This window comes from Pongo abelii, chromosome 6, assembly GCF_028885655.2.
Source record: "Pongo abelii isolate AG06213 chromosome 6, NHGRI_mPonAbe1-v2.0_pri, whole genome shotgun sequence".
Classification (NCBI taxonomy): Eukaryota; Metazoa; Chordata; class Mammalia; order Primates; family Hominidae; genus Pongo; species Pongo abelii.
This window is the reverse complement of record NC_071991.2, coordinates 9,175,721-9,201,908: the sequence shown is the minus strand read 5'-3', so window position 1 is coordinate 9,201,908 and position 26,188 is coordinate 9,175,721. Positions and strand designations below refer to the sequence as shown.

General features: G+C 47.3%; 2 protein-coding genes across 27 annotated transcripts in view; one reads left to right on the top strand and one right to left on the bottom strand.

Annotated features, from left to right (window-relative positions):
• Positions 1-21,027, top strand: part of ZNF394 (zinc finger protein 394) — a 26,969-nt gene extending 5,942 nt beyond the window's left edge. For 3 of the 14 annotated variants that reach the window (XM_024249323.3, XM_063725544.1, XM_009242573.3), the window contains 2 exons: positions 309-435; positions 4,416-5,803. In XM_024249323.3, coding sequence (XP_024105091.2) covers positions 309-435; positions 4,416-5,518 — 1,230 coding nt within the window. In that variant the 3' untranslated portion in view covers positions 5,519-5,803. 14 annotated transcript variants of the gene reach the window in all.
• On the bottom strand, positions 11,858-26,188 carry ZNF789 (zinc finger protein 789). 13 transcript variants are annotated; one of them, XM_054560202.2, is made up of 7 exons: positions 25,933-26,182; positions 23,326-23,443; positions 22,809-22,886; positions 20,899-20,981; positions 19,494-19,620; positions 15,334-15,447; positions 11,858-12,987 (listed from the first exon to the last, which is right to left on the bottom strand). In XM_054560202.2, the coding sequence occupies exons 4-7, from the start codon at positions 20,899-20,901 to the stop codon at positions 11,975-11,977; spliced, it is 1,257 nt and encodes a 418-aa protein (XP_054416177.1). In that variant the 5' UTR covers positions 20,902-20,981; positions 22,809-22,886; positions 23,326-23,443; positions 25,933-26,182; the 3' UTR covers positions 11,858-11,974. The 13 variants fall into 13 exon arrangements, with proteins under 13 accessions (XP_054416177.1, XP_054416173.1, XP_054416175.1 ...); XM_054560198.2 differs by lacking the exon at positions 20,899-20,981 and having other exon boundaries at positions 23,326-23,466; XM_054560200.2 differs by lacking the exon at positions 20,899-20,981.

Here is a 26,188-nt window from a genome sequence, read left to right as displayed (position 1 = left end):
GCCCGCCTCGGCCTCCCAAAATGCTGGGATTACAGGCGTGAGCCACCGCGCTCGGCCTTGTTTACTTTTAATCTATATCATATTTCCTTTCTCATACATCACAGTGATATAAGTTAAAGAAATATTTTGCTCCTACCTACCCCCAAAATTAGTGTAAATAGTCCACAGAAAGGCTTTTCAGGATTACAAGAGAATGTCAGCCTCTATCTCTGATCTCTCCAAACTCCCTGGTCAGTACAAGACTCAAGAAGAGTGGTAGTGCTGTACAGGGACAGCAGGTACTGAATGGGGCTCTTGTGTCGTTCCAGGGGATGGTGACTTTCGAGGACATGGCTGTGTCTCTAACCTGGGAGGAGTGGGAGCGCCTGGACCCAGCACGGAGGGACTTCTGCAGAGAGAGTGTGCAGAAGGATTCCGGGAGCACAGTTCCGCCGAGTGAGTGCTGTTGCTCTGCTGGTTTATTGCGGTGTGTGGTTTGTGAAGGGCTGGTTCACTACCATCCCTGAGCCATTATGCTATTCCCAGACTTGGGCTGAGAGTCTTCAGGTGCCTTCTGTAACGCAAGCAGGAGCCTCTGTACTGCTAGGTGCTAGATTCAGCTTTTTACTTTGGTTCATTTTTAATGTTTTGTACATACAGAAAACTATAAAAAAAAAAGATAATGAGCATCCCCTGTGTTCACCACCCAAGTTTATCAGATCTTAATACTTGGCCATATTGTCAAGGAAATAGTATGTTACAGCTGTAGGTGAGGCCCCCACATAGCCTCCCTGAAACCTTTCCCCTCTATCCTTCTCCAGAGGTAGCCAGTAAGCTGACTGTTGTGTTTATGACTTCCATGCATGTCTTCTACTGTCTCTACATAGACACGTAGCTCCACGCTGTATATCATGACTGTATGGCTTTTTTTTACTTAACATTACATTTTTGAGATTTACTCATGTTGATGCATGGAGCTCTACCTATTTCACTGTCCAGATACTCCAGAATTCTATCCATTTCTGTTGATGGACATTTAGATGTCTTAAGTTTTTAACCATTATAGCATTGCACCGAACATTGTTGTATATTCTTGCATATTTTTGTATATTTGTTCCTGTGTTGGAGTTTTTGAAGAGAATATGCCTAGAGACAGGCAGTAGTCCCCCCTTCCTGATTTTGCTTTCTGTGGTTTCACTTACCCACAGTACGCAGTACAATCAGATATATTAAGACAGGGAGAGACCACATTCACATGACTTTTATTACAGTATAGCATTTGTTTTTCGTTTTTTGTCTTTGATTTTGGGGGTTTTTTTGAGATGGAGTTTTACCCTTGTTGCCCAGGGGGAGTGCAGTGGTGTGATCTCAGCTCACTGCAACCTCTGCCTCCCAAGCCAAGCAATTCTCCTGTCTCTGTCTCCCGAGGAGCTGGAATTACAGTTATGCCCCACCATGCTCAGCTAATTTTGTATTTTTAGTAGAGACGGGGTTTCACTATGTTGGCCAGACCGGTCTTGAACTCCTTACCTCAGGTGATCCTCCTGCCTCAGCCTCCCAAAGTGCTGGGATTACAGGTGTGAGCCACCAAACCTAGCTAAGTATATTGTTATAATTAATAGTTACTGTTAATCTCTTAATGTCCCTAATTTATTAATTAAACTTGATTAAAGGGATGTACGTATAAGAAAAAACATTATAGGCCGGGCACAGTGGCTCACGCCTTTAATCCCAGCACTTTGGGAGGCCGAGGCAGGCGGATCACGAGGTCAGGAGATCGAGACCATCCTGGCTAACACGGTGAAACCCCGTCTCTACTAAAAAATACAAAAAAAAAATTAGCCGGGCGTGGTGGCGGGCGCCTGTAGTCCCAGCTACTTGGGAGGCTGAGGCGGGAGAATGGCGTGAACCCGGGAGGCGGAGGTTGCAGTGAGCCGAGATCGTGCCACTGCACTCCAGCACTCCAGCCTGGGTGACAGAGCAAGACTCCGTCTCAAAAAAAGAAACAAAAAAAAAAAAGGAAAAACATTTATATATATATATATATATATACACACACACACACATACATATATGCGTATATATACACATATATATATAGGCTTTGGTACTATACACAATTACAGGCATCACTGGGGGTCTTGGAATGTGTCCCCACAGAGAAGAGGGAACAACTGTATGTTCGTCTTGCTCTCCAAAGAGCCCATAACTAATGTATACACCACCAGCAATACTGATAATTTTTCTTTCTCCATATTCTTGTCAACATTTGCTGTTGGCTGGGTACAGTGGCTCACACCTGTAATCCTAGCACTTTGGGAGGCCCAGATGGGAGGATTGTTTTGAGGCCAGGAGCTCAAGACCAGCCTGGGCAACATAGCGAGACCCCATCTCCTTAAAAAAAAATAATAATAAAAAAGTAGTAATACATTTTGGCCAGGCGTGATAGCTCATGCCTGTAAATCTCAGCACTTTGGGAGGCTGAGGTGGGCAGATCACGAGGTCAGGAGTTCAAGACCAGCTTGGCCAACATAGTGAAACGCCATCTCTACTAGAAATACCAAAAATTAGCCAGACCTCTGATGCGTGATGTGCAGGGGCCCTGGCACCCTGCTCACCCACCCATCCCTTCCGCTGCCCTTTGCCCACTCTGGCCACGCTGCCTTGCTGCTCCAAAATATGCCACGCCCCGCTGCCTGCTGGTCTTTGTGCTATGTGACCGCTCTGCCTGGAATATTCTACTCTAGCTCTGTAGGAAGCAAAGCTTCAGGGCTTTGCTCAAATTGCTCCCTTATGCCGGGTGTGGTGGCTCATACCTGTAATCCCAGCACTTTGGGAGGCCGAGGTGGCTCACACCTGTAACCCTAGCACTTTGGGAAGCCAAGGCAGGCGAATCACTTGAGGTCAGGAGTTCGAGACCAGCATGGCCAACATGGTGAAACCCCGTCTCTACTAAAAATACAAAAATTAGCTAGGCCAGTTAATGGGCACCTGTAATTACAGCTACTCAGAAGGCTGAGGCAGGAGAATCACTTGAACCTGGGAGGTGGAGGTTGCAGTGAGCCGAGATCACACCACTGCACTCCAACCTGGGTGATAGAGTGAGACTCTGTCTCAAAAAAATAAAATAAGAAATAGGCTGGGCGCAGTGGCTCACGCCAGTAATCCCAACACTTTGGGAGGCCAAGGCAGGTGGATCACCTGAGGTCAGGAGTTTGAGACCAGCCTGACCAACATGGTGAAACCCCATCTCTACTAAAAATACAAAAATTAGCCGGGTGTGGTGGCACATGCCTATAATCCCAGCTACTCTCGAAGCTGAGGCAGGGGAATTGCTTGAACCTGGGGGTGGAAGGTTGTAGTGAGTCGAGATCACTCCACTGCACTCCAGCCTTGGCAACAAGAGTGAAACTCCATCTCAAAAAAATAAAATAGCTGGGTATGGTGGCTCACGCCTGTAATCGCAACACTTTGCAAGGCCGACGGGGGTGGATCACCAGGTCAGAGGAGTTCGAGACCATCTTGGCCAAGATGGTGAAACCTCGTCTCCACTAAAAATACAAAAAAATTAGCCGGGCATGGTGGCGGGTGCCTGTAATCCCAGCTACTCTGGAGGCTGAGGCAGGAGAATCACTTGAACCTGGGAGGCAGAGGTTACAATAAGCTGAGATCGTGCCACTGCACTCCAGTCTAGGCAACAGAGCAAGACTCCATCTCAAAAATAAAATAAGATACGATAAGATAAAATAAAATTTAAGCTGGGTGCTGTGGCTCACGCCTGTAATCCCAGAAGTCTGGGAGGCCGAGGCAGGCGGATCACAAGGTCAGGAGTTCCAGACCAGCCTGGCCAATATGGTGAAACACCATCTCTACTAAAACTAGCAAAATTAGCACCTGTAATCCCCACTACTCGGGAGGCTGAGGCAGGAGAATCACTTGAACCCGGGTGGCAGAGTTTGCAGTGAGCCGAGATCACGCCACTGCACTCCAGCCTGGGCAACAGAGTGAGACTCCGTCTCAAAATAAATAAATAGTGACAGAGTAAGACTCCATCTCAAAATAAATAAATAGGGAGGCTGAGGCGAGCGGATCATGAGGTCAAGAGATAGAGACCATCCTGGCCAACATGGTGAAACCCCATCTCTAATAAAAATACAAAAATTAGCTGGGTGTGGTGATGCGCGCTTGTAATCCCAGCTACTTGGGAGGCTGAGGTAGGAGAATCACTTGAACTCGGGAGGCAGAGGTTGCAGTGAACTGAGATCAGACCACTGCACTCCCGCCTGGTGACAAAGCGAGACACCGTCTCAAAAAATTAATTAATTAATTAAAATAAAAAGTAAAAGGGGTTTGAGGGTTTAACATTCTGCCAGCACTTGCTTATTTCTGTGTTGCACAGGGATGCAATGGCAGGAATTTGTATTTTCATGTTTCAGGTTTGGAAAGCAGAGTGGAGAACAAAGAGTTGATTCCAATGCAACAAATTTTAGAAGAAGTGGAGCCACAGGGGCAACTACAAGAAGCGTTCCAGGGGAAGCACCCCCTGTTTTCTAAGTGTGGCAGTACCCATGAGGACAGGGTGGAAAAGCAGTCTGGACACCCCTTGCCCCTGAAACTTGAAAATTCTGCTGAAGCAGAAGGACTCAACAGCATCTCAGATGTCAACAAGAATGGTTCCATAGAAGGGGAAGACTCTAAAAATAATGAATTGCAGAACAGTGCCAGATGTTCCAACCTTGTTCTATGTCAGCACATCCCAAAAGCAGAGAGGCCCACTGACGGTGAGGAACACGGGAACAAGTGCAAGCAGAGTTTCCACATGGTGGCGTGGCACGTGCTGAAACCTCACAAGTCTGACAGTGGAGACAGTTTCCATCATTCCAGCTTTTTTGAGACCCAGAGGCAGCTCCATGAAGACAGACCTTATAAATGTGGTAACTGTGGGAAGAGTTTCAAACAACGCTCTGACCTCTTTAGACACCAGAGAATCCACACAGGTGAGAAACCCTATGGCTGCCAAGAATGTGGGAAAAGCTTCAGCCAGAGCGCTGCCCTGACCAAGCACCAGAGAACACACACAGGCGAGAAGCCGTACACCTGTCTGAAATGTGGGGAGCGCTTCAGGCAGAATTCACACCTAAATCGTCATCAAAGTACCCACAGTAGAGACAAACATTTTAAATGTGAGGAATGCGGGGAAACCTGTCATATTTCCAACCTTTTTAGACATCAGAGACTACATAAAGGGGAGAGACCCTATAAGTGTGAAGAATGTAAGAAGAGCTTCAAACAGCGCTCTGACCTCTTTAAACACCACAGAATCCACACTGGGGAGAAGCCCTATGGATGTTCCGTCTGTGGGAAACGCTTCAATCAGAGTGCAACCCTCATTAAACACCAGAGAATTCACACTGGGGAAAAGCCTTACAAATGTCTTGAATGTGGGGAAAGATTTAGACAAAGTACACACCTTATCCGACACCAAAGAATTCATCAAAATAAAATGCTATCGGTTGGGCGCGGTGGCTCACGCCTGTAATCCCAGCACTTTGGGAGGCCAAGGCAGGCAGATCATTTGAGATCAGGAGTTTGAAACCAGCCTGGCCAACATGGTAAAACCCCATCTCTACTACAAATACAAAAATGAGCCGGGCGTGGTGGTGCGTGCCTGTAAGCCCAGCTATTTGGGAGGCTGAGGCAGGAGAATCACTTGAACCCAGGAGGCACAGGTTGCAGTGACCCAAGATCACGCCACTGCACTCCAGCCTGGACAACAGAGCGAGACTCCATCTCGAAAAAGAAATAAAGTGCTATCATTTTGATATGTTTCTGTGTGACTTGGCCTTTTTCTTGTCCAGAACCACATTCCTTGCCATTTGGAGTATATCAGTCAATTACGGATCTTCCTTGACTATCTCCTACAAGATAGGTTCAGTCTGTCCTGAGCCTCATTACAGACTGATAGTTTCAGTGAGTGAGGAATGAGGAAGTAGGGAGCTTTCTGAAATGTGAGCTGGTGCCAGGTAAGAGACTTAAGATGTTAAGAGCCAGGCTGATATGTAACAGGGTTCTGTCCTTGTCATCTGCGCTCTACCTTTATTTATGTATTATTTTTGAGACTGGGTCTCATTGTAGCCTTCCGGCTGGAGTCCGGTGGTGCAGTCATGGCTCACTGTGGCCTCAACCTCCTGGGCTCAAGTGATCTCTTGCCTTAACCTCCTGAGTAGCTGGGACCACAGGCACACACCACCACACCCAGCTTTTTTTTTTTTTTTTTTTTTTTTTTTTAAGAGATAGGGTCCTGCTATGTTGACCAGGCTGGTCTCAACCTCCTGGACTCAAGGAATCCTCCTGCCTCAGCCTCCCAAAGTGCTGGAATTACAGACATGAGCTACCACATCCAGCCTACCTTTATATACTTTTTTTTTTTTTTTTTTTTTTTTTTTTTGAGATGGAGTCTCGCTCTGTCACCCAGGCTGGAGTGCAGTGGCATGATCTTGGCTCACTGAAACCTCCACCTCCTGGGTTCAAGCAATTCTCCTGCCTCAGCCTTTCAAGTACTTGGGACTACAGGCGCACCGTGCCATGCCCGGCTAATTTTTTGTATTTTAGTAGAGATGGGGTTTCACCATGTTGCCTAGGCTGGTGGTGAACTAAGCTCAGGCAATCTGCCCACCTCAGCCTCCCAAAGTGCTGGGATTACACACGAGCCACCACGCCCGGCTTTTTAATTCACTTTTGAACCAAATCTTGCTCACTACAATTATTAATACTTCCCTAAGAATATATTTTAGTCATTTAAAATTTGCTTTTGGCCTTAGATTGTAGAGAGGGTTTCAACTACTTCATAATCCCCAAAAGACCTGGTAAAGCTCAGTACTCAAGAAGCACTCTATTTTTCACTTTCCAGGAAACCTAATTTTGCATAGTCCCTCTTTCCCATTCTAGGAGCCTAGGATTTCAGTTTTATGACTTGCTGATTTGTTTGTTTGTTTGTTTGTTTGTTTTTGAGACAGAGTCTCACTCTGTTGACCAGGCTGGAGTGCAGTGGTGTGATCTCGGCTCACTACAAGCTCCGCCTCCCAGGTTCACGCCATTCTCCTGCCTCAGCCTCCCGAGTAGCTGGGACTACAGGCACCCACCACCACGCCCAGCTAATTTTTTGAATTTTTAGTAGAGATGGGGTTTCACTGTGTTAGCCAGGTTGGTCTCGATCTCCTGACCTCAGGATCCACCCGCCTCAGCCTCCCAAAGTGCTGGGATTACAGGCGTGAGCCACCGCACCTGACCTTTTTCTTTTTTTTTTTTTTTGAGATGGATTCTCTTGCTCTGTCGCCCAGGCTGGAGTGCAGTGGCATGATATCAGCTCACTGCAACCTCCGCCTCCCGGGTTCAAGCGATTCTCCTGCCTCAGCCTTCCAAGTAGCTGGGATTACAGGCACCCGCCACCACGCCGAGTTAATTTTTGTATTTTTAGTAGAGACGAGGTTTCACCATGTTTGCTAGGCTGGTCTCGAACTCCTGACCTCAGGGGATCTGCTTACCTTGGCTCCCAAAGTGGATTTCTTTTTTTTTTTTAAGACAGTCTCCCTTCGTTGCCCAGGCTGGAGTACAGTGGCACGATCTTCGCTCACTGCAACCTCCACCTCCTGGGTTCAAGTGATTCTCCTTGAACTGGAAGTTTCAAGTTTTTTTGGTTTTTTTTTCTGTTTGTTTTTTAAATGGAGTCTTGCTCTGTTACCAGGCTGGAGTGCCGTGGCACAATCTCGGCTCACTGCAACCTCCGCCTCCCCAGTTCAAGTGATTCCCCTGCCTCAGCCTCCCAAGTAGCTGGGACTACAGGCACTCGCCACCACCCCCGGCTGATTTTTTGTAGTGTAGTAGAGACAGGGTTTCACCATGTTGGCCAGGATGGTCTCTATCTCCTGACCTCGTGGTCCGCCCGCCTCAGCTTCCAAGTTTCTAATCATGCCTTGGTCTTTCCAGTGACCAGCCCCCAAGCTGAACCCACCGGAAATCCAAGAGTTGCCTTATTAGAACAAAGACATGCATCACTAAGGAAATTCCAATGGATTTAGTAGCTCTATGTCAGGAACAAATGTCAAAGACCAAATATTATAACAAAAGATGCTCTTAGCACCCTTATCCCTCAGGAATTCTCCAAGGTTTGGGGAGCTCTCTGCTAGTCACTGAGGATGAAGACCAAATATATATTTATCATGATATCACAAGGCTTATTATACAAAATTTGAGTATTTCATGCAGAAGTGAATAAAATAGAACATAAGAATCATCTCCAGTAAAGCAAGTGTGCTTGTCCTTTCCAGGTCCTGTGAAAATGAAGGGAAGAGGGTGTCTGCTCAGTTCCACTAGGGGCTCCCACCATCACGGTCAGGCGACCACTGTCTCTCTGATGCAGGTGAGCTGGGCACGTGTAATAGAGGCCTCTGCTTGAAGGAATATCATCAGGAAACAGCAGTCAGGGCACTAGTGGCCCCTGAAAAACACAGGGCAGAGCCCTGGGTCTAGTCTGGGTGTAGGTGATAGTGGCTTCTTTTCCTCTAGGAACTGTCTGGAAACTGAAGAGTGTCTGGCCTGGACAGCACCTACACCTCCCCCTAAGTTGAAGCCATCTTAGGATGGCTGCACTTTGGATGTGACTGTTCATTTTCTATAGCTGAGTCTCTCTAGATTTGGCAGTTCCCTGTGGCTCAGTGAATTAGAAACAATTCTCTCCTGTTTGTACCTTCTTTAAACATGAGGATTAATCTGACTGACAAGTTCCTGAATGTCTGAACTGGTCATCGGAGAGAATCGTAAATACAAACTATCTTTTTTTTTTTTTTAAAAAAAAAAAAAAGGTCTCACTTTGTCGCCCAGTCTGGAGTGCAGTGGCGTGATCTCGGCTCACTTGCAGCCTCAACTTCCTGGGCTTAAGCGATCCTTCCACCTCAGCCTCCCAAGCGGCTGGGACTACAGGCACACAACCACCACACCCAGCTAATTTTTGTACTTTAAAAGTATGAGAGAGGCCAGGTGCAGTGGCTCACGCCTGTAAGCCCAGCACTGGGAGGCCGAGGCTGGCTGATCACAAGGTCAGGCATTCAAGACCAGCCTGGCCAACGTGGCGAACGAAACCCCATCTCTACTGAAAATACAAAAATTAGCTGGGCATGGTGATGGGCACCCGTAGTCCCAGCTACTCAGGAGGCTGAAGCAGGAGAATCACTTAAACCCAGGAGGCGGAGGTTGCAGTGAGCCGAGATCTCACCGCTGCACTCCAGCCTGGGTGACAGAGCGCGACTCCATCTCGAAAAAAAAAAAAAAAAAAAAAGTGAGGTTTCACCATGTTGGCCAGGCTGGTCTCAAACTCCCAGGTTGAAGTGATCCACCTGCCTCAGCATCCCAAAGTGTTGGGGATTACAGGTGTGACCCACTGCACTTGGCCTGAGAGCAGTGTTTGTTTTTTTTTTCACAGGGGGTCTCACTCTGTCGTCCAGGCTGGAGTGCAGTGGTGCAATCTTGGCTCACTGCAACCTCCACCTCCCGGGTTCAAGCAATTTTCCTGTCTCAGCCTCCTGAGTAGCTAGAATTATAGGCGCCCACCACCGCGCCCGGCAAATTAGAGCAATTTTTAATACAGACATAGGATGATGTTTAGGATATCAAAATAATTTAAATGGCTCTCTTATATTGTTGAGCTCTAGGGAGAATACACTCAGCTCAACCTATTTAAACTAAATGTCAGAACGTGCTTAGAATAACTGGAAACAGAAGGGATATGGCTCCTTAGAGAACATAATTGACACTTTTCGAATACAAGTAGTTTATTTGTTGGGGAGAGGCTGCAACACTATTAGGGAAGGTGGAAGAGACAGAGAAGGGAAGTCACCCAATGAGGTATCTACCTTGGGTGAGTGCCTGTGTGCAATTCATGGAGAACCTCTGGAAACTGAAACACATGCTTCAGAGTTTTCCACACATAGGGAGATGGAGAATTTGGTGTTTATCAAATTCCCATCAATGATTGGCTGACAGCTGCTCCCAGAATGTGTTATTACCCCACAGGACACAAGGTGCAGACACAGTCAGATGAAGCCCACAGAAGGTGTAAGGCCAGAGGGACTTTGGCAGGGCCCACGGCACCTATTACAAATACTGACTTAGAACTCTTTTTTTTTTTTCTTTTTTGAGACGGAGTCTTACTCTGTCACCCAGGCTGGAGTGCAGTGGCACAATCTCGGCTCACTGCAACCTCCACCTCCCAGGTTCAAGCGATTCTCCTGCCTCAGCCTCCTGAGTAGCTGGGACTACAGGCGCGCACCACCACGCTCAGCTAATTTTTGTATTTTTTAGTAGAGATGGGGTTTCACCGTATTGACCAGGCTGGTCTCAAACTCCTGACCTTGTGATCCACTCACCTTGGCCTCCCAAAGTGCTGGGATTACAGGCGTGAGCCACTGCGCTGGGTTGACTTACAACTCTTACCAGAATCTAACACGTTCATTTTAGATTATGGGCAACTTTTTTTTTTTTTTTGAGATGGAGTCTTGGTCTGTCACCCAGGCTAGAGTGCAGTGGCGCGATCTCAACTCACTGCAACCTCTGCCTCCCGGGTTCAAGTGATTCTCCTACCTCAGCCTCCCAAGTAGCTGGGATTATAGGTGCCCGCCACTGTGCCTGGCTAATTTTTGTATTTTTAGTAGAGACGGGGTTTCACCATTTTGGCTAGGCTTGTCTTGAACTCCTGACCTTGTGACCCACCCGCCTTGGCCTCCCAAAGTGCTGGGATTACAGAGTGAGCCACCACGCCCGGCCTGATTATAGGCAACTTTTAGTTCTTCATACCTCACTAGTTACTAGTGAGTAGCCCTTGGTTTAGTTTTGTTTTGTTTTTTAAGTCTATACATTAGCAGGTGATAGCTGTATGTAATACAGGAAAGGCATTCTTCTTCAATCTTTTTTTTTTTTTTTTTTGAGATGGAGTCTGACTCTGTTGCTGAGGCTGGAGTGCAGTGGTGTGTTCTCGGCTCACTGCAACCTCCACCTCCCAGGTCCAAGCGATTCTCCTGCCTCAGCCTCCCAAACAGCTAATTTTTGTATTTTCAGTAGAGACAGGGTTTCACCATGTTGGCCAGGCTGGTCTTGAACTGACCTCAAGTGATTCTCCAGCCTCAGCCTCCCAAAGTGCTGGGATTACAGACATGCGACACCATATCTGGCCATCTTCAAACCTTCAATCATTCACAACCCATGCAATGGCCCCCAGCCTGGCGACCACAGGGCAAAGCTTCTATGGCTCCCTTCTGCCTTAACTAGGCTGGAGGGAATGAGGGCATAGAGGGTGCAAGAGAGTGGACACAACAGCCTAATAACCTTTTCTCTGTTTTTTTTTTTTTTGAGACGGAGTCTCGCTCTGTTGCCCAGGCTGGAGTGCAGTGGCACGATCTCAGCTCACTGCAAGCTCCGCCTCCTGGGTTCACGCCATTCTCCTGCCTCAGCCTCCCGCATAGCTGGGACTACAGGCGCCCACCACCATGCCCGGCTAATTTTTTTATTTTTTAGTGGAGACGGGGTTTCACTGTGTTAGCCAGGACGGTCTCGATCTCCTGACCTCGTGATCTGCCCGCCTCAGCCTCCCAAAGTGCTGGGATTACAGGTGTGAGCCACCGCGCCCAGCCCTTTCTTTTTTTTTTTTTTTTTTTTTTTGAGACAGCCTCACTTTGTCACCCAGCCTTCTTAATAGCTGGGATTGGAGGTGTGAGCCACCACACCTGGCTTTTGTTATTTTTTGTAGAGACGGGATCTCACTGTGTTGCCCAGGCTAACATTTCCTTTTAAGCGTTTCTTCACTACAGATTGGCTACACAAAGAGGGCTCCCATAGAAAAACCCTTTGTTACATTTATTGCTTTTCATGGAAACAATCATGTGATACACACTTGAAGTAGAGGTTTATAAGTTCTAGTCCTCCAATGACTGTTTTCCAGTTAATATCATGTGGATATCTGTCCTTTGTGAGTGCCCTGGTGCTTAATAAAGCTTGTGTGCCACTTGAAAGATTTTCCACAGATGACACATTGGTAGGGTTGGCTTCCAGTGTGAATGACCTGATGTCGAAAAAGATTCCTCTTAAAACTAAACGTTTTCCCACATTCTCCACATTGAAAGAATTCCTCCTTTGTATGGATTCTTTGATGCTGAATGAGATCCACATTCCGACCAAAGGACTGTCCACATTCACTGCATTTATGGGTGTTCGGTTTACTGTGAATCTGTTGATGACATAGAAGGGTTGAATGCCGGCCAAAGGCTTTTCCACACTCAAGGCATTTATGGCGTTTTTCTCCACTGTGGATCACCTGATGTCGAATAAGGGTTGAATTCTGACTAAACGTTTTTTCACATTTGCTACATTTATAGGGTTTTTCTTTGGTGTGAATCCTCTTATGTTCAACAAGATACGCGAGCTGCCGAAAACACTTTCCACAGTCATGACATCTGTATGGCTTGTTTTGCAGGTGACACTGTTTATGGACCGTAAGAGCTGATCGCTGTCTGAAGGCTTGCCCACAGACCTTACACTCAAAAGGATTCTCTAAAAAGTGAATTCTTTGATGTTGATCAAACCATGCCTTACGCCTAATGACTTTTCCACATTCACTGCATTCATAAGACTTTGCTCTTGTGAGAATTTGCTCGTGCCCCAAAAGCAAAGATCTTTGATTGAAGGGTTTGCCATCCTCATCATATCTGCCCTGCTTCCACCTTGTTTGTGCGTTCTGGTCTTGAATAAGGTTAAGGTTTTGAAGGAAGCCCCTGCTGTATTCATCACCACTAGTAGGGAAAGTAAGCCTGCAACTGTCCACAAATTCTTTACACTTATGTAACTTTTTTGAAAGTTTCTCAGCTGATTCCTGCATTACCACTGATATCTTATATGAGTCTAAATCTTCAGAAAATTTCTGTTTTGGAGTTAACTTTTTCATCTTGTGTCTGGCTTCAGAACCTAGCCAAATAACAAGAAAAGATGTAAATGACCTATCCACTGCAGAAGAAAAAAAGGAAGAGAAGGCAACTGTTAGGGGTCTAGGACAATCAAATGAAGCTAAGAAGTGATCTCTTGTTTACATCATCAGACTCAAGAGGCCAAAACTCTGAAATTTTTTTTTGAGACGGAGTCTCTTTCTGTCGCCCAGGCTAGAGTGCAGTGGCATGATAGCTTACTGCACCCTCCGCCTCCTGGGTTCAAGTGATTCCCCTGCCTCAGCCTCCCGAGTAGCTGGGATTACAGATGCCAGCCATCATGCTCAGCTAATTTTTGTATTTTTAGTAGAGACGGGGTTTTACCATGTTGGTCAGGCTGGTCTCGAACTCCTGACCTCAGGTGATCCACCTGCCTCAGCCTCCCAAAGTGCTGGGATTACAGGCATGAGCCACCGCACCAAGCCCAAAATTCTGAATTTCATTGGACTCTTCACTCTCCTAACAAAAAGAGCTCTCGGCACCAACAAACTCACCAAAAATGTACAGGAGTGTGTATGCCAGAGAATGTGAGAGCAGAGCCCATCACCATTATTAGAAAAACAACTTACTCTAGGTACTCAGTGGTGCCAAATAAATATCAAAGAGGTAGCATGTTATGCTTCAAGATACACACTTTTTGTTTGAGACATGCCCAGGCCAGAGTGCAGTGGCATGATCTCAACTCATTGCAACCTCCACTTCCTGGGTTCAAGAGATTCTCGTGCCTTAGCCTCCTGAGTAGCTGGGATTATAGGCATACACTACCATGCCCGGCTAGTTTTGGTATTTTTAGTAGAGATGATATTTCGCCACGTTGGCCAGGCTGGTCTCAAACTCCTGGCCTCAAGCGATCTGCCCGTCTCGGCCTCCAAAAGTGCTGGGATTACAGGTGTGAGCCACGGTACCCAGCCTAGATACACGTTTTTAATAACTCTAGGTGAAACATCTGCTTAAAAATGGACAAAGTATAGGATAGAATAGAAAAGGAACCAGAGGGAAGTAGGGACAAAAGCCAACTGAATAGAGCAATGGGTCTCAACTAGGGGTGAACAGGGTTTGGACAATGTCTGGAGACATTTCTGGTTGTCACACCTGGGGAGGTTCAACTGGCATCTAGTGGATGCAGGCCAGGGCTGCTACTCAACATCCTAAAATGCACAGGACATGCCCCCATCCTGCCCCCAAAGAATTCGTCAGCCCAAAACGTCAGTAGTGCCATGGAGGAGAAACCTTGGATGTGAAAAACAGGAGCAGCTGCATAGGGACACAGTAAGTAGAAAAATCCAGATATGTCAGGAAATATGGGAGTAATATGAAAACAAAACAAAGCAAGGGAACAAGAGGCAGCACACAGAGAGGACAAGTAATGAGGGTGGAATCAAGGGGCATCTAGGGTGCCCTAAGAGCTGTCACTTAGAAAACACTAGAGCATCTGCGTCAGAGCAGCACTTTTTCCTGCAGGAGAGACAGGATAAGCATTCTAGACTTGAAGTCAAACCCCAGTGTCCACCTCCCAACTGTGAGAGTCCTTTATTGAGACAGTCTTGCTCTGTCACCCAGGCTGGAGTACAGTCATGTAATCTCAGCTCACTGCAACCTCTGCCTCCCAGGCTCAAGCAGTCGTCGCACCTCAGACTCCTGAGTAGCTGGGACTACAGGCATGCGCCACCACACCCGGCTTAAATTTGTATTTTTTGTAGAGATGGGGTTTCACCATGTCACCCAGGGTGATCCTGAACGCCTGGGCTCAAGTGATCCTCCTGCCTCTGCCTCCCAAAGTGCTGGGATTACCAGTGTGAGCCCCCATACCAGGCCTGTGTGATATATATATATATATTTTTTTTTTTTTAATTGAGACAGAGTCTTGCTCTGTCACCCAGGCTGGAGTGCAGTGGCACAATCTTGGCTCACTGCAGCCTCTGCCTCCCAGGTTCCGGCGATTCTCCTGCCTCAGCCTCCCAGGTAGCTGGGATTACAGGCACACGCCACCACGCGTGGCTAATTTTTGTATTTTCAGTAGAGACGGGGTTTCACCATGTTGGCCAGGCTGGTCAACTCCTGGCCTCAGGTGATCCGCCCGACTTGGCCTCCCAAAGTAGGATTACAGGAATGCGCCACCGCGTCCAGCCAAGATTTCTTAATCTTAGTTTCTTCGTCTGGGAAATGGGGATGCCGATCTTCCTCCCACTTCACAGGGCAGTAGGGATGAAGAAGTGGGATAATATATGCCCAGCACCTGGCTCAGCGTCTGGCACACAAAAGGGGCTTCACTAACGTGCCTTCCCTTCCTCTTCCTGATTCCACTCGCCTGGGTCTCTTCCTCACCCACCTGGGCAAGCACTACCGGAAGCCTTCCTATTCCCAGCTCTCGGTAGATCCAGGATCCATTGCTCGTCCCAGTTCTCCAGCTGACAGATCACCTCAGGTTTGGGAAACTGAAATCCTACTCATGGGGAAGTAAATGGGATGTGGCCGTTAGTGAGTTACAGAGACATGGCCCGGGGCTCAGTGGCAAGCAGAGATAAGGACAATAATCAAAAGCGGTGGTGAGAATAGAGATTGGCACAATCTTTGTAAATATCTGGCAGTCTTTATTGAAAGCCTGAACAATGTTCATACCTTTGGCTGTGGTCATTTCACTCTTAGAAATATAGCCTAAAGTACAATTGCAACCAAGATGAATGTGCCAGAGACGTTCAGCACAGTGGTATTGCAGCATCAAACTGGAAATAAACTGAATATCAAAAGGGAACAATTAAATCAAGCGTAGCACATTAATGCGATGAAGGCACAAGTATTAGGCAGATACTAAAAATCCTTGTATTCAATTGTTTATTTTTTTTATTTTTGAGACAGAGTCTTGCTCTGTCACCCAGGCTGGAGTGACAATCTCGGCTCACTGCAACCTCTGCCTCCCAGGATCAAGTAATTCTTCTGCCTCAGCCTCCCAAGTAGCTGGAACTACAGGCACAGCGCCCCCACGCTTTGCTAAGTTTTGTATTTTCATTAGAGATGGGGTTTCACCATGTTAGCCAGGCTGGTCTCAAATTCCTGACCTCAGGTGATCCACCCGCCTCGGCCTCCCAAAGTGCTGGGATTACAGGCTTGAGCCACTGTACTTAGCCAACTATTTATTAATTTATAAATTTATTTATTTATTTATTTTGAGATGGAGTCTCTGCTCTGTCGCCCCCACCCGGCTAATTTTTGTATTTTTTTTATTTTATTTTTTTTTATTTTTGAGATGGAGTTTCACTCCTGTCATCCAGGATGGAGTGCACTGGCACCATCTCTGCTCACTGCAACCTCCGCCTCCCGGGTTCAAGTGATTCTCCTGCCTCGGCCTCCCAAGTAGCTGGAATTACAGGCATGTGGCCACCACGCCCAGCTAATTTTTGCATTTTTAGTAGAGACGAGGTTTCACCATGTTGGCCAAGCTGGTCTCGAACTCCTGACCTCAGGTGATCCACCTGTCTCGGCCTCCCAAAGTGTTGGGATTACAGGCGTGAGCCACCGTGCCTGGCCCAACTATTTATTAAAATAGAAAAACACTGCCTATATATTTTAAAGCAGAATACAAAACTCATGTATAGCATGATCCAAATTTTTGTTTTTTTTGAGACGGAGTTTTGCTCTTGTTGCCCAGGCTAGAGTGCAATGGCACAATCTCGGCTCACCACAACCTCAGCCTCCCGGGTTCAAGCGTTCTCTTCTGCCTCAGCCTCCGGAATAGCTGAGATTACAGGCATGTGCCACCACGCCCGACTAATTTTGTATTTTTAGTAGAGACAGGGTTTCTCCATGTTGCTCAGGCTGGTCTCGAACTCCCGACCTCAGGTGATCCGCCCGCCTCGACCTCCCTCCCTAAGTGCTGGGATTACAGGTGTGAGCCACTATGCCTGACCCCAAATTTTGTTTTAAAAAACTATGTAGTGTGTATGTTATGTGTGTGTGTGTAAGTAATTAATACAGTTTGAACATCCCTAATCCAAAATGCTCCCAAATCCGAAACTTTCTGAGCGCTAACCTGACCAAAGTGGAGAGTTCCACACCTGACCTCATGTGACCAGTGGCAGTCAAAACGCAGGTGCACAACACACAGTTAATTCAGCCTTCCCCAGGGAAAAATAAAGGGACCTTCAAGCTACATGTCTGAGGTGTATATGAAACATAAGTGAATTTCTTGTCAGATCCTCAAATTATCTTATTATATATTTATGAGTATTCCAAAATAAAAAAAAAAAAAATCCGAAATCCAAAACACTTTTGGTCCCCAGCATTTTGGATAAGGGATCCTTTCCCTGTAATAGACACATAGACGGACTGGGAAAAAGTAAACCAAAATGTTAATAACAAGAGTTACTTCTGGAAAGTAGGCCTGCAGGTGATTTTTATTATCTACTCTATTTACTGATGTATTTTCCAAAATTTCTGTAATGAAAATTATTTTTAGAACTAGTAAAATCCATAAAAGAAGGCAGTGATATAGTAAAGAAGCACTCTCAGCTGGGCGCGGTGGCTCACACCTGTAATCCCAGCACTTTGGGAGGCTGAGGTGGGCAGGTCACCTGAGATCGGGAGTTCGAGACCAGCCTGACCAACATGGCGAAACCCCGTCTCTACTAAAAATACAAAATTAGCTAGGTGTGGTGGCGCATGCCTGTAATCCCAGCTACTCAGGAGGCTGAGGCAGGAGAAATCACTTGAACCGGGAGGCAGAGGTTGTGGTGAGCTGAGATCACGCCATTGTACTCCAGCCTGGGCAACAAGAGCGAAACTTTGTCTCAAAAAAAAAAAAAAAAAAAAGAAGCACTCTCAAATGTTACTATGTTACTATTGGATACGCAAAACAGTACAAAGTTTGTGGAAGAATCATTCAGTAATCAATAAAGATTAAAGTGCCATCTCATTTAACTTCAAAGTTCTGATTTTAGGAAAGTATCTTGGGAAATGATCAAAAATTCATACAAAGATTTATACTCAGAAATATCTATTCAAACATTATAAATACACAAGCAAACCAACGAACAAAAACAAAGCCAAGCTCAATGTCCCCACATGGGAAAACAATGAAATATTATTATGGACCACACAATGGAATTATATTATGCTCGTTTACTGATTCTGTGGGGAAATGCTGATACAATAATGTTAAATTTAAAACAGATTACAGGATTACACACAGAATATGCTCAGCTACTTTTGTAAAGGCATAGGAAAAAAAGACTGGCAGGAAACCTTCCAAAATATTAACAGTGTTACCCATGAACACTTTCCTCTTCTCCTCCTCCTTTTCTATGCCTTCCATGTACTTATGTATGCTCTTGTAATGCTTTTAAAGGGAAAATTAAAATTATAAAAATCCAGAGGTGGGTGGACAATCCCACAAGAGGTGGTCAAGACTCTGTGCTAAGAGTATCAGTGCAAGGGTTAAACATGTGGCCCCAGAAAGAAAACTAGCAAGGCAACTCCCACAGTGGGAGACTACAGTGGAATAGGACAGGGTAGGCTCCTGAAAAGAATGGAAGCAGTGAAGGTTCAGAAATGAAGTTGGTTGAAAATCATTTCCTGAGCACCCACTAACGTTACACACCAAGAAGTTACCCATTTCCAGAGAAAAGAAAGAAAAAGACTTTCAAGAGCATAAGAAGTGAGCCTTTGGAATGTAAATCTACCATAATTCTCAACTCCTGGAGGTCTTACAGATGAGGAACATGGGGTGAGAGTGAAGGATGCATGAAGTGTCTTGGTCTGAGCCCTAACACAACATGACTATTCACTGTCCCCAGTCCCTTATGTGAAACCCTTAGGATCAGATGTGTTTCAGGAATCAGAATTTTTCCAATTTCAGAAAGGTGACCTGCTGTAAATATTTTACATAACCTATCATCCCCAGTAGGGTTTGGAGTGGTGCCCTCAAATACACTGTTATTTTTGTTGTTTTGTTTTGTTTTGAGACGGAGTCTCGCTCTGTCACCCAGGCTAGAATGCAGCGGCATGATCTCGGCTCAATGCAACCTCTGCCTCCCAGGTTCAAGCGATCCTCTGCCTCAGCCTCCCAAGTAACTGGGACTACAAGTGTGCACCACCACACCAGGCTAATTTTCGCATCTTAAGTAGAGATGGGTTTCACCATATTGGCCAGGCTGGTCTCGAACTACTGACCTCATGTCATCCACCTGCCTCGGATTCCCAAAGTGCTGGGATTACAGGTGTGAGCCACCGCACCTGACCTACGCTGTTATTTCTGAAGTTGGGTATACAGATATGCACACCAGTTGGAAAAATAAAGACAATAAATGGTTTCCTATAGGATGAAGTCAGGTTTCACTGTGGTGATGTCTGGTCAGGGCTTGTAGCCACACGAGTTATGAAAAAAACTTTCGGTTTTCACCGCTTTTTCTGATTCTGGAATTGCAGATAAGGGACTAAGGGCTTGCACAGACACTCAGAACACAGACAAAGCCCAATCTTCAAGCCGTGTCCTACCCAGCAAGACCATGTTCCTGTAGTTCTCCAACATCACATCTCGGTAGAGGTCCTTCTGACCCCAGCTGAGGTGGCCCCACTCCTCTCTGGTGAAGTACATCGCCACATCCTCAAACGAGAGCAGCTCCTGGAAAAGTAGCTGATAAAGGTAACTGCAATTCTTAAAATAACTTACGCGCAATGATTATTCCACGGCTGAGGAAACCGAGGTTTGGGAGGTAAAGAGTGTGGGCCAAGGGCACCCAGTTCATAAGGAATATATTCAGGGCTCCTTTCAGGCCTGATGGCCCTCAGGCCAGACATGTGCTGGCTTCCATGCCACGGGGTCGATACAATTAATCTCTAAAGGGCCAGATGGTAAATATTTTAGGCTTTTCAGGCCCTCTGGTCTCTGTTCCAGTTCCTCAAATCAACAATCTGAGGAACAGCCTTTGTGTTGGAGCACAAACGCAGCCGTGGACAAGTAAGCGAATGGGCACAGCTGTGTTTCAGGGAAACTTTACCAAGCGGTTCAGGGCAGTTTGCTGACCGCTGCTCTATAAAAATAACCTATTGCTTCTGCCCCAGGTTCCTTAGGAAAGAGATGAGGTCACTGGGGGGTTGGTTAATGTGCAGACTATTTACAAAGGGATGAACAGTCTCAATGAACATGAACAAGAAATGTGGAAGCTCGCAGGTCCTGGCCACCCTGGGGAACCAGGGCCTGCTAGGTCTGAAGGGGTAAGGTGGGGAGGGCTGCTGGAGCCCAGAAGGCTGCTGGAAGGGGAGCAAGACTGCAGCTACGACCGAACAGGATGCAGCCACACCCATCCCACAGCCCAGTGGGGAGGGAGCCGTGGGAAGAGAAACCCAACCTGTTTTCCCCAGGCCTCCGGCGCCCTGTCCCCCGTCCTCCAACCCTCTTCATCCCATTGCCACAAGCCAAGCAGATGCCGGAGACCAGGGGAGCCCGTTGCTGGAGAATATAAAAGGTACAGACCAAGGCGCAGACGCCTGGGGAGCATATCCAGAGTGGGCAACAGTGGACACAGCACAGTGAGCACAGGGACATTACATCTGCAAGTGACTGCCCCCTCCAGTGGGCTGAGCACTGAAGCTGCCACACTCTCCCTCCCACACCACTGCAGCCCTCGGGGCAAAGGGGCCCAGCGGCTGTCTACACACTCCCTGCTCTCACAAGACACTGCATGGGTTCAGAGGGGATGTGTGCAGGGAAAGGGCAAACGTTCGCTGTCCTATAAGTGGTCAGTAACAGGAAATGCCCACCCCCATCCTGACACCATCCTGAGAAGCTTCACATAGCTCCCCTCTGCAGGCAGACACCAGAACCTCCCAAATTATACGGACTTTCTTTCCTGCCTATCAAACCTGAATTCCACTGCTACGGTTGCAGGCCCTTTCTCACCATTATCCAGAGTGTCACTCTTTTACCAGAGCTGCGCTGCCATGTCCTCAATCTGACCTACTCAGCCATCTGCATTCCTGCACCTGCACAAGGTTAACAAGCATGGGAATAAAATGGCTTCATCTCCCAGAGTCATTGTGGTATGGTAACTCCTCTCCTAACATCCGCAACAGGTTCTTGGAAACTGATTTTTAGCAAAAGTATGTACAGCAGCAGGTCCTTGAATAACTTTGTTTCACTGTAACACTGATGGAAAAAAAATGGTTTTGATATACATAGTTTCCCTTAAAGTTGCAGTTTCCAAGAACCCATCAACAGCTAGGACTTGTACATTGATAGTTGGGCACCAAATGTTGCTTAAAAGTTCCATTTTTTGTTTGTTTGGATTTTGTTTTTTTTTTTTTTTTTTTTTTTTTGAGACAGTTTCGCTCTTGTTGCCCAGGCTAGAGTACAATGGCACGATCTCGGCTCACTGCAACCTCCACCTCCTCGGTTCAAGTGATTCTCCTGCCTCAGCTTCCCAAGTAGATGGGATTATAGGCATGCACCACTACACCCAGCTAATTTTTGTATTTTTAGTAGAGATGGAGTTTCACTATAGGTTGGCCAGGCTGGTCTCAAACTCCTGACCTCAGGCAATCCACCAACCTCAGCCTCCCAAAGTGCTGGGATTCCAGGCATGAGCCACTGGGCCTCTCCTTTCTTTCAAACTCAGTCTCTTCTAGGCTGGGCGCGGTGGCTCACACCTGGATTCCCAGCACTTTGGGAGGCCAAGGCTGGTGGATGGCTCCAGCCAAGAGTTCAAGAACAACCTGGGCAACATGGTGAAACCCTGTCTCTACAAAAAATACAAAAAGTAACCAGGCGTGGTGGCATGTACCTGTGGTCCCAACTACTTGGGAGGCTGAGGTGGGAGGATCACCTGAGCCTGGGAAGGTCAAGGCTGCCATGAGCCACGATCATGCCACTGCATTCCAGCCTGGGTGACAGAGTGAGACTCCATCTCAAAAGACAAAACACAAGCTGGGCGCAGTGGCTCACGCCTGTAATCCCAGCACTGGCTCATGCCTGTAATCCCAGCACGCTGGGAGGCTGAGGTGGGTGGATTACGAGGTCAAGAGATCGAGACCATTCTGGCCAACATGGTGAAACCCCGTCTCTACTAAAAGTATAAAAATTAGCTGGGCGTGGTGGCACTCGCCTATAGTCCCAGCTACTCGGGAGGCTGAGGCAGGATAATCACTTGAACCCGGGAGGTGGTGGATGCAGTGAGCTGAGATCGCGCCACTGCACTCCAGCCTGACAACAGAGTGAGACTCCGTCAAAAAAAAAAAAAAGACAAAACAACTCAGTCTCTTCTAATCACCCTCCATAATGCTACAAATTCAATAACTGACCTTCCATTATACCCTTTCATAAGAACAGTTCAGAATTTATTATGAGAAGTTCCTTACACGTCTATCTCTCTAATCAGGTTGTAATCTCCTACAGGTAAGAGTTGATCTCTCAGCACAGAAAACAGCACCTGGAGTGTACAGCAGTAGGTGCACAATAATGCTCACAGACAGAAACAATGGGCAACTACTACAGTAATAAGAGCAACAACTTAACACAGTGCTAAACGAGTAACCAGATACTGCACAAAGGACTTCACAGGGTGTTTTTCATTGAATCTTCACAACTCGCTGTGATAGGCACTCTCACTGACCCATTTTACAGAAAAGAAAACTGGACCCGGAGTGTTTATGTAACTTGCTGAGGGAGCCCATGTGACTCCAGAGGCTAAGCTCTCTACATCGCACTGTCTAAGAAGGAAAACTCCCCACATTGATCAAGAGGGCTCAGTCTGAGGAAGAAGCTGCTGGTGGCAGTGACTATGCTGACGAAGCAGAGGGGGAGGCACAGCTCACCTTCCCCCTGGCTGGTGGGAACATGGCTTCCACGGCCTGGTCTTTTGCAAGGGGTGGGATCCTGGGCGTCGGGCTGAGCTGGAGAAGAAAAAAAGTTAGTCAGTAAGGCCAGCCCTAATTTGAAGCTCTCTTGGTTGGCAGATCTGGGACCAGGAATTCCAACGGGGCCCACAGACAAAGCTTAATACAAAGTCCCTGTGTTTGGTGTTGGAACATGTGATGAAATGCATGAGCCGCTACAGTAAGTCTAGGAATTTCAATTTCCCAAGCTCTATCCAAGAGAACCTGCAGCCCTGCCCTCCCCTTCTCCCTAGAACATGTCATCCTCAGCACCTCATATACAAAGGGACAGCAGATAGACCACATATAAACATAGCACTCTGGCCAGGCACGGTGGCTCACGCCTATAATCCCAGCACTTTGGGAGGTTGAGGCGGGTGGATCACGAGGTCAGAAGATGGAGACCATGCTGGCCAACATGGTGAAAGTCCTTCTCTACTAAAATACAAAAAATTACCTGGGCGAGGTGGCATGCGCCTGTAGTCCCAGCTACTTGGGAGGCTGAGGCAGGAGAATCGCTTGAACCTGGGAGGTGGAGGTTGCAGTGAACTGAGATTGTACCACTGTACTCCAGCCTGGTGACAGAGCAAGACTCCATCTCAAAAAAAAAAAAAAAAAAAAGAAAAATAGCACTCTGATCCACACCCTGCAGCAACCAGCTCTGGAAGCCAAACCATAGCCTCTGAGGCATGAGCCCCAAATCGGGACTTGATCAATAACAGCTTTATCCAAAATTTTGCTCCCCACTCCCTTTAATTTAGGACCAACAGGGGAAAGCCAAATACTCCCCTCCCCTATCACACAGGATGTCCGAGTCTAGTTATCCTAGGGATTCTAGTTCACCAGCTTTTCTTTCTCTAAATCTACTTACGTTATTTCCAACCCTGGTCCTACAGCCAGCTTCACCTGCTGACAAGCCCCCTCTGAAAGTGTTCTGAAGGGGTCACTCAACCCTCACCTCTAGCCTGGTGATTTGCTAGCAGGATTCAGCAACAGTAACAATTACAGACTTGCTTTTTTTTTTTTTTTTTTAAACAGAGTTTCACTCTTGTGCAGGCTGGAGTACAATGGTGTGATTTCTGCTCACTGCAACCTCGGCCTCCCGGGTTCAAGCGATTCTCCTGCCTCAGCCTCTGGAAGTAGCTGGGATTACAGGCGCCCGCCGCCATGCCCAGCTACTTTTTTTGTATTTTTAGTTGAGATGGGGTTTCACCATGTTGGTCACGCTGGTCTTGAACTCCTGACCTCAGGTTATCCATCCACCTCAGCCTCCCAAAGTGCTGGGATTACAGGCGTGAGCCACTGCGCCCAGCCTACAGACTTGCTTTCTAACTCAGGATGAATTTTAATGAAATTCACTTTCATTTTAATGGATGCCCCTCAAACACAGTTCACCTTCCCTGAAAACAGTTTAGAAGACCCTTTGCCTTTTCTTTTTTTTTTTTTGAGGAGTCTCCCTCTATCACCCAGGCTGGAGTGCAGTGGTGTAATCATGGCTCACTGTAGCTTCCAACTCCTGGGCTTAAGCAATGCTCCTGCCTCAGTCTCCTAAGTAGATGGGACTGCAAGAGTGCACCACCATGCCCAGCTGTTTGTAGTTTTTTTGTAGGTGGGGCCTTGCTATGTTGCCCAGGGTGGACCCTCTGCCTTTTAAGCAAAGAGGTACACTCTAAAAACTATCCTGATCAATGGCTCCAAGGCTGGAGCAAAGGCTTCATCCCTTTCATTCTCTACACCAAACTTGTCCAAACCTCAGCCTGTGGGCCGCATATGGCCCAGGACAACTTTGAATCCAACCCAACACAAATTCGTAAACTTTCTTAAAACCTTATGAGATTGTTTTGCGATTTTTTTTTTAGCTCATCAGCTATTTTTAGTGTTTGTGTATTTTATGTGTAGTCCAAGACAATTCTTCTTCCAATGTGGCCCAGGGAAGCCAAGAGATTGGATACCCCTGCACTACGTTTACTGACTATGTTTGTGAAGGCTGTGCATCTGAATGTCAGACTTGCTAATGAAAAATTAAATGGAGACCATGTTTTGGGTACGGCCCTAGGCCAACCACCCACAGCCACGTAAGGCATTTAAAATACACTGATTGCTCCCTTGAGTTCAGGAGTTGGAGACTGCAGTGAGCTATGATGGCACCACTACACTCCACCCTGGGTAACAGAGCAAGACCCTGTCTCTCTTAAAAACAACAGGCCGGGCGCGGTGGCTTATGCCTGTAAATCCCAGCACTTTGGGAGGCCGAGGCGGGCGGATCACGAGGTCAGGAGTTCAAGACCAGCTTGGCCAACATAGTGAAATCCAGTCTCTACTAAAAATACAAAAATTAGCCGGGCATGGCGGCGCGTGCCTGTAGTCCCAGCTACTCGGGAGGCTGAGGCAGGAGAATCGCTTGAACCCGGGAGTTGGAGGTTGCAGTGAGTCGAGATTGGGCCATTGTACTCCAGATTGGGCAACAGTAACACTTCGTCTCAAACACAACAGCAACAACAATTCTTTATTTCCCTGCGAAGTGTGCGCTGACCAGGAAGGAAGCTTTTTTCTCGTCTGCATGATAAACTGAACCAATCAGCTACAGATGCAAGGCTGATCCAGCTCGACTTACCCTAGAAGGAATGCAAGTTGATAATGGCCAATTACAATCAAGATCACTGCACTTCCTCATTTAGCTTTCCAAGCTGCCATTGGAACAATTTGCCAGCTGTTCCTCTGCATGCACAATAAACTCTTAAAACTTTAACTGGAAGGGACTGTTAACTTTTGACAAAATCCAAAATGCCGCTTCACAATCACGTGAACACCTTCCACTGACAACCACGGCTCATCTCCCACTCTAACAAAACCAAGTCCAGGCGTTCACCAGCCATTCATTCTTCGGACTTTGCTCCTCTCGCTGCCGAAGACTTGACACGGCCAAAAATACTCAAAAGCCGGTGCCACGGGCCCCGAGAGCCGCCGCACAGGCCCAGACCGTCCCCTGCGAGCCGGGGGTCTCCGCAGTGGCCTCCCCCCCGCACCCACGCCCCCCACAACACTCGTTTCCTTCTCCCCAAACCTGCTGACGGCTCCGAATCTCCGCCAAGCCGCCTCCACCAGGGGGCTGGGCTCTCCTCTCGGGGTTCCCGGGCCCGACCCGAGGTCGGTCTGGTCCGCGCCCCTCGGCGAATTACCCCTTACCCGAGCAACAGACACAACCACTCTGGCAGCCTCAGAGCCTCTCGCTGGCTCCACCTGCGCGCGCCGAGCAAAGCGTCCCTGCCAGCAGCCCCTCTAGGACCGCGGAGGCTTCGCGACTCTCTTGTCAGACAGAG

What these genes read in the sequence shown, in the direction of transcription:
- ZNF789 (XM_054560198.2), bottom strand. Translation starts at nt 23,466, where the DNA reads ATGGAGTCTTGCTCTGTCACCAGGCTGGAGTACAGTGGTACAATCTCA. An exon ending in GCGCATGCCACCTCGCCCAG is followed by an intron (nt 22,887 to 23,325) that starts GTAATTTTTTGT and finishes TTTCTTCTCCAG; the next exon opens with CTCAGCCCGACGCCCAGGAT. An exon ending in TCCCACCAGCCAGGGGGAAG is followed by an intron (nt 19,621 to 22,808) that starts GTGAGCTGTGCC and finishes CTACTTTTCCAG; the next exon opens with GAGCTGCTCTCGTTTGAGGA.